The sequence below is a fragment of the Arabidopsis lyrata genome (assembly GCF_000004255.2).
Source record: "Arabidopsis lyrata subsp. lyrata unplaced genomic scaffold ARALYscaffold_1, whole genome shotgun sequence".
Taxonomy (NCBI): Eukaryota; Viridiplantae; Streptophyta; class Magnoliopsida; order Brassicales; family Brassicaceae; genus Arabidopsis; species Arabidopsis lyrata.
In genome coordinates, this window is record NW_003302555.1 from 17585895 (window position 1) to 17594221 (window position 8327).

The window sequence follows — 8327 nt, forward strand, 5'->3', positions numbered from 1 at the left end:
CAGGGAAATGTCGTCGGCAAGTGGTTGAGATTGACAAAATTGACACGACGATTTCGATTTATGTATCTTCGGTGTTGCAGATCGGAGGAGAGCTAAACACAGAGGGGAAAGAGGGGAAAGAGTGAACAGTACTTCTCTTCAATGAGGAGATGATATTTTCTTCAGAGCTACAGAAACCAGTTGGGTGTGGAAATAGAAACGTCATCAATACAATCGTCTCGAATCGAAGAAAAAAAAATCAATTAATTATCTCCGAAATCGTTCCGTCGAATTGAAGGGCAAAACCGTCAGTCCATGGCAAAATAAATGCCCATTTCTGTGATCACGGACAGAAATGCTTCAAAACGTAAGACTCCTCAGAATAAATGCATTATTCTGTAAATTTCTCATGGACTCATTCATGTTTTGTTTTTTAATTCATTGTTTATTGGTGCTTCAAAATTTTAAGAAAAAGATTTTTTATTAAGACCCCCTCTTACGTCACTCCTGGAATCAGGGCCGGTCCAATATAATTACATGTCCAAAGCAGGAAATTTTTTTTTGCCCCAACTAACACATAAATGTAAAAAAAAATCACAAAAACCACTAATGAAGATTTGAACTCGTGACATGTTGCCTACTAAAACAAGGCTCTGCCGCTACACCACATTAAATGTTTTGGGAAATGATGCCCTAAAATTAATGATATATTTTTGGCGCCTAAAGCACAAGCTTCAATTGCTTTAGCTCAGGGCCGGGCCTGCCTGGAAGCTAATTGGATCCTTTGCCTTATCGAAAACTTGACATGTGATTTACAATATATAATCTATTTTATTTATTTATTTTCATAATCACATTAATTATTACTTCCTCTATTTCAAAATATAAAAGATTTAAAGAAAATACACACATATGACTCTTATTTATAAATGAAGACTATTACTTTGTATAGAACTTTAAAAGTAATAACTAGGATCGGACCCGCGGTCCACCGCGGGAGAATATTGATTTACATACGTTTATTTTAATATTGTGCATGTTTTTAATAGAACGAATCGTGTAGTGTACTTATAAATATTCCTAATAACAAATTGTAAAGAAAATATTAAATTGTTTATAATTAAACCAATCATATTAATTATGATTTATAAAATAGAATTTTGTGTTTTAGAATTCAAAAATTAGACGAATCATGGGAATTAAAGCAGTCAAAATAGGTCCAAAACCGCGGGTCGAGCCCAAATCATCTCACTATTGAGCAGATTTGGGAAATATATTAAACCCGCAAATAAGCGGGCCACATGGATTGATTCGCAGTGGGTCATCGGTTTTCATCCGCGGATTGGCGGATCAACCGGCATGATAGTATTTATTGATAAAAATATAATTTATTCAACATGTGGTAGTTTAAAAAACTTTTAATAAATGAAATTATAATATTTATAAATATAATGACATATAAGATTATAATCTCTAAATTTTTTCTAATTTATTTATTTCTTTAAATTTTGGTTACTCTAAAATTATTTAAACAAAATCCACGGATAACCCCGCAAATCAGCATACATTCGCGCGACGGGTTTGTGTTTCATATATGCTACCCGCGGGTCGTGCGGACAGACTAACTACATGCCAAAATATATTTTGCCTATTGCAAACAGGCTTAACGGGATGAATCAACTCGTTTTGACAGCTCTAATGGAAATATTATTTAGTCATACAACACAATGGAGTTTGGACATAGGAATAATAGAATATGTATCTTATTTGTTAGATGAGAGATTGAAAGGTGAAATATAATTATTAAAAAATAATTAATATTTTTCATGATTCACAAAATTTAATAAATATTTATCATCTTGTTGAATAATTCTAAAAATCATATTCAAGAAATCTTTATAATTTGAAAATTAAACTTCTTTGGTAAGCTATAAGTATGAAAATACCATAATTTCGATTTAATCTAATTAAATTAAAATTAGTTACATATATTTCATATCTATTTAATTTACATGACCAAAATAAATAAATAAATCTATTTAATTTATAAAATAGATGGGTTAGTTGTGATAAATTTTCTAGAAATCTCTATTAGCAAGTAAGATATCTTTTAATTAATGATAACTGGCTAAAATAAGCAAAATTAATGAAAAAAATGTTGATTATTATGGAATTAGTTCCAAAAGTATATAAACAAATATATTATATGTAATTAATGTATAATATTGTTCGGATTATGATTTTATAATTAGTTACCATAAGTACAATTAAATTTTATTTGATTTCCATAAACATTTAATTTTAGTTCGATTTTTCATTATTAATTCGAATTTATATTCCAAAAAATTTTCAAAGATCCGATTTCAGAATTTCTGGTCAATTTTCTGATTTTGATCCGACCCATTTACATTTGTACTTATCTTTTAATAGTATAGAGATGAGTCTTGGAAAGAGAAATACAATATGATTTCATAATATCTTTAAAAATTTATTTTCTACTTTTCTTCACTTTTTCAAATCATAAATAAAAATGAACTATTCAAAAAATTTGAACTTGTTATTAAACACAAAATGGATTAGATTTAATAGACATCATCCCCAATAAATTTCTGACTGTCTTCCTTGTTTAAAATCTCTAAAACGATTTTGTTTAGTGTATTATTAAACTCCTTGGTTTGGTATTTGCAATTCGACAAGTGTTCTGGTTTGATAACAAAAACAAAAAGGGCAGTGTCTCTTTCTAAAAGCCCTATCTGATTTTGAATAACAACAACAACAGGGTTTTGTTACTAATTAAAGTCATTTCTTCAAAAAGCAAACAAAAAAAGTTCACTTCTCTGAGATACTGTTTTTTGTAGCCTGCTTAGGAAAAATTAAGAATTTGCAATTTGTCTCCTTTTTTTCTGGTCTTGTGTTTATTCTCGTATTTGTTTTTAATACAACACCTAAATCGATTCCAAAACTTAACCAATAATAACCAAGTACATATGTAGACCCTAAATAGTCATGTTTTGATTTTAAATTCGTTTGTACTGTTGCTTTAGACCCACTAAAGGAAACAATCACCAATCTAATGAAGTATAAACTGAAATATGTATCACTAAAGTTCCGATGATACTTTTAAGTGGCCAAGGATTACAAAAGTAGATTCTGATTCATCGTAAAACTAATAATGAGATTTGGGAAAAATGTCATTAAAATCCTCAACTTATTCAAAACGTTGATTTAAATCCTCAACTCACGAAGAAACGAAATAAATAGCAAACTTATGTTGACTTTCCAAATAAACACCAAACTTTCATTGACTTGGCCATATTAGGCATGACGTTAAGTGAGTTAACAGACAATGTTAACGGGATTAATTTTCTGTTAACAGATCCGCTAATTAAAATGACAGTATTGTTGAACTATAATCAAATCTCATCTAAGTCGTATTCATATAAGTTAGTTATTTACGTAAGAGTCACGAATGTACGTACGTATAGTTGTGTCTGTTCGTAAAGTTGTGTCATTTCGATTAACACATACGTACACGTTGTTTCGTGTTGTCGTAACTGTTCAATAAAATCCCGAGTTTCAAATCATACTCTATTTAGGGTTAGGGATTTTGCTCGATTTGGGGATCTAAGATTGACTTTAGGGATTTAATTCAATCGTTACGACAAAACGACGTCGTTTTGTTGTTATATGAAACAATGTCGTTATCAATTAACATATATGTTAACAGAAAATTACCTCCGTTAATGAGATCTATTAACCCACTTAACGTCGTACCTAATATGGCCAAGTCAACGGAAGTTTGATATTTATTTGGAAAGTCAACAAAAATTTGATATTTATTTGGAAAGTCAACATAAGTTTGATATTTATTTCGTTTTGTCATGAGTTAAAGATTTATTAACCCACTTAACGTCGTACCTATATGGTCAGGTCAACGGAAGTTTGATATTTATTTGGAAAGTCAATGAAAGTTTGGTGTTTATTTGGAAAGTTAACATAAGTTTAATATTTATTTGGAAAGTCAACATAAGTTTGATATTTATTTCGTTTCGTCATGAGTTGAGGATTTAAATCAACGTTTTGAATAAGTTGGGGATTTTAACGACATTTTTCCCAATGAGATTTACAATATATAATCTCTTTTATTTTTTCTATTCTTTCACCTATCATATTAACTATTTATTTTTATGAGTTATCATTATAGAGAAAACTATGAGTTAAATCACCTTTTCAACATATCATATCGTTATTTTTCATTTCTTTAATACTTTACTGACAAAAAAACTATTTGATTAGAAAGTTATATGATCTTTTCCCATGAATATGTATTTTAAAAACATGATTAGATTTGTATTGAAAACAGAAAGTAATAATGAGTTTTGGAAAGAGAAATAAAATAAAGATAATGCTTAAATCTGATTGGAAGTTGAAAAGGTGATTTAACTCATAGTTTTCTCCATAATGATTACTTTAAAAGATTCTTGATATTCATTTTCGTCACTTTTTTGCCATTAATAAAAAATAATTATTTTGAATAGACAGGACTTTATAGATATCATCCCCAATAGATTTGTAAATATCCTCAGTGTCTAAAATCTCTTTAACTATCTTATTGAGTGTATTATTAAATTATCTTGTTAAGTGCAATTCATTTTATTGATCAATTTTAATGCTTCTATTGTTTTCGTTCCTTTCATTTTGAAATATTTGTTTGATATTTTAGATTTTGTGTTATGAGTTCCCAAATAATGCAAAAGAAGAGACAGATAGAACAATATATTGTGGTCTCTTAAGTTATATATATATATAAAGAGCATTGGCCTAAAACACAGACTAGCAAGTAGTTCTGGTTTGACAAAAGTTGTTGTCACTACAAAAAGGGAGACCGACAACAAAAACATCTAAGGGCAGTGTTTTTTCTAAAGCCCTATCCGATCTTACAACAACAATAACAACAACTTTTAGTTACTAATTAAAGTCACTTCTTCAAGATGGTCTTGGAGAAAATCTTCTTGCAATAAGGACTCGTCTGTAGATTCCCAAACCTATAAACTTTCTCCACCAATCTAGCTCGAACAGCTCCCTGCTCTCGAACAGCTCTCTGTTTTTGGAAGCTTTTGGTTGTAGAAATTATGCATATTTTTGGACTTACCTTGGTTACAGAGAGAGCTGTTTGGATCACATAGTTTCCATAAGGATCCTGCAGAAGCTGTTCAAAGTTTGGAATAGAGAGGAGCTCGCGGACAATCTCAGCTCGACTCTCTGGATACTTTCTTAGACACTTCTCAATTACATGGCTACTGAACTTCTGAGTCGCTAGCTCCGCGTAATGTGTTCTAAACTGAACCAGCAAGTTCACTGCAGAAACTTGTTGCTCTATTAGGCACTGCACCACATAGTTCCTGCCCATTTCAACAAACCATATAAGAGTTTATAAAACTATACCAATTTATCATGATAAGAAACGTTTTTGAGTGTACTGTCTGAGATTTGAATTTACCCGAAAGGATCCTGTGAAAGATGATGTGAGTTTCTTAATATCTCAGCGACGAGTCTATCATTTTGCGGTCCAACAGTGTTTATAAGGCAGCATTGAAGCACACGGCATCCGTGGCGATGAGTTGCAATCTCAGCACAGTACTTTGTAGCTGCTTCCAACACAAACTGACACAAAATAAGGAGATTAATATGTGTGACAGCAATATCAGCATAGTTAGTAGCCGGGGCTAACAAAAAAAACTGACACCAAAAGTTCACAACATTCATCAAAGCTTAAGTAGGAAACAACAGATGGTGATTGAATTGAACCTTGGTGTCATTAGGACCAAGGAACTCCAAGCAACTCTGTAGCACATGGCTCCCATTCAAATCGTTCACAAGAGCAAGAAAACCCGGTTTGAGACCTGACTTCACCAATGCAATCTGTTGCTTTGTTTTCACTGTTTTAATCATCTTCTGCACAACCCTTGTCCTGGTTAAATCCATAAACACATTAGCCACAAATCAGAATTCAAAAAGGCATAAACCAGTAGATTTCTATCCCAAAGGTCTCAGCTTTATTTCTTGTAGCTACCTAAAGTGTGCAGTTTTGGTTTGTCCAAAAAAAAGCAAAGAGTAAATATGTATGTTGCATTCTTTTATTGACATCATTAATATTTCATCCCAATCCACAAAAGTTGATATGTCTTACCCATAAGTGTTGAGACAGATTTTGATAAGCTCCCTTGGTGTCAAGGTTAACACACTCACAATCATTGTTCTCTGTTCCTCATCACTCACATCTAACAGCTTCTGGACGATGTAGTTCCCAAAAGGATCCATGGAGAGTTCAACCACATGGTCAATGATCTCATGAAATATAACCTTAGCTTCAAGAATCGTTCCTTCTTTGACCAGTTTCTGCAAAACTCGACAACCAATCTGATCTTTGGCCATTAAGTTCACAGATCCGTAAATCTCAACCATGGAGACGAGATTCAGAGGCAAACCACCATTGATCTTAGGCTCATCTTCCTTCAAATACCTTCTCATCAGAGTACTCTGTTCTGGATAAGAACCTCTATTTCCTTCAAAAATCAACGCATCGTTGCTAAAAGAGACGCTTCTGTGACAAGGAAGTGAGATACGCTTAATGGGTACATTCATGTGGTCCAAGAGAAAATCTCTGTGATTCTTAATAGCCATCATCTCTTCAAATCCGTTTGGGTTAAAGGAATCTTGATGGCCAAGCAATCTTATCTCTCCCGGAGAAGAAGAAACTCCATGAAAGTTGTTGTTTTGAAGACGAACAGAGGGAGCTTCATTCAGATTCTGGTCGAACCCAGAAGACCCATGAAGAGTTGTTCTAGCTCTAGACCCAAAATCATCCGGGTCGACCCGGAACAGTTCTTCGGGTTTGGTCCAGATACTCATGTCACAAGAGATACCCATTTTACTAAGCTTTCTACACAAATCCAGAGCTTCAACACTCTTGTTGTAATATTGATTCTTCAGAAATGGGTTTGTGTCGAGATTTTGTAAAAACCCACCGGAACCAGAATCAGGAAGAGGACGATGATTTGAAGCTCGTCTGAAGTTAAGATCTCCATGAAAACCTCCAAAATCCATGAATCTCTCTTCAAACATCAGATCAAAAACAGAGTAAAAAGTAGATACCGATTTTCACAAACGAAGAAGAAGAAGAGAGAGAAGAGAGAGCAAAGCCAAGGCCAAGGAAACAATACGGAGAGAGAGCCCAAAAATGGGTTTGAGAGAGAGAATGTTGTTGCGTGAGTGTACGTACGGAGACCTTCACGTCCAAAGTTTGTCTCTTTTGTCGTTTTTTTTTTCAGTCACATTTCGCCATTAATGCGATAACACTGCTTTTCGTTTCATTAATACTAGGTGATTGCCCGCGCACATGCGCGGGAAGAATGCTGTATAAATGGTAAAATCATGTGAAATAAGGGATTGTTTAGGTGTTACTTGGTAGTGTAAGAAAAAAATGGTAAATTGTTTAGGATTTAGTGTGGTAAAATTATGGAAAATGATGAAATTTAAAAAATTCAATAATATTATAAATGCTAAAAAATAATAATAAATCATCTTTTAAAATCATTCACCAACAAAATAAGAAATCAACGAACATCATCACTCCATGGCATTCTCCTTCCGTGTGATGATCGGTACTTGGTCATTTTCAGGATTCCTGACATCCGATTTAGAACACCATAAACAGTGAATGTCCAGTCGCCAACTTTAGAGTTTTGATTGTAAACGGAAAAAAAAAATACTTACCAACAATGCATCTCGTCGGTAATACTGAGATCCGGATTCAACATAATCCTCGTACTTCCGGTAACATTGGTACATCTCCACCTATGTTCCTGTGATAGCTCTAATTTCACAAACTTGATAATACATATCACTGTGTTACGTGAACGATGCTTCCATAAGTCATAGAACTCGACTGCAAGATCACCTGTTAAACGACACTCTAGATGGATACACCTAATTTTAAGATTTGAAGAAGTCATAAGACATTATATTCTGGTTTAAATCTTTAAAAGAATAGTGACTTACTCAGTATCACGTAAACCAAAGTACAGCTCAAAATATCCTCCTTGAGAATGTTCCACGGAAGGAACAAAAACCAACTCTCTCACGTTGACAATTTTGCCAACAACATCTATGAAAGACACACATGAATAATACAGTCAGAACATGAACCGCAAATAAACTCCAAAAGCACAAATAAATTTATAAATTAGGCTTACCAACGCAAATATTCGGATTAACAATACCACTCAATATACTCACAAACTCAGTTAGATTGAAATAGGTTCTACTGGAGCACATATTAATACTTT

At 32.9% G+C, this 8327-nt stretch overlaps 1 protein-coding gene across 2 annotated transcripts; it reads right to left on the reverse strand.

Annotated features, from left to right (window-relative positions):
- Positions 1-4782: 4782 nt before the first annotated feature.
- LOC9329953 (putative pumilio homolog 10) lies at positions 4783-7338 on the reverse strand. Of its 2 annotated transcripts, XM_021011178.1 has the most exons (5): positions 6170-7338; positions 5788-5950; positions 5480-5643; positions 5132-5381; positions 4783-5062 (listed from the first exon to the last, which is right to left on the reverse strand). In XM_021011178.1, the coding sequence occupies exons 1-5, from the start codon at positions 7102-7104 to the stop codon at positions 4958-4960; spliced, it is 1617 nt and encodes a 538-aa protein (XP_020866837.1). In that variant the 5' UTR covers positions 7105-7338; the 3' UTR covers positions 4783-4957. The 2 variants fall into 2 exon arrangements, with proteins under 2 accessions (XP_020866837.1, XP_002893892.2); XM_002893846.2 differs by having other exon boundaries at positions 4783-5381.
- Positions 7339-8327: the final 989 nt, after the last annotated feature.

Coding starts and splice junctions, on each gene's coding strand:
- LOC9329953 (XM_002893846.2), bottom strand. CDS start 7,104: ATGTTTGAAGAGAGATTCATGGATTTTGGAGGTTTTCATGGAGATCTT. Junction 5,644..5,787: donor TTGGTCCTAATGACACCAAG/GTTCAATTCAAT, acceptor ATTTTGTGTCAG/TTTGTGTTGGAAGCAGCTAC. Junction 5,382..5,479: donor CTTTCACAGGATCCTTTCGG/GTAAATTCAAAT, acceptor TGAAATGGGCAG/GAACTATGTGGTGCAGTGCC.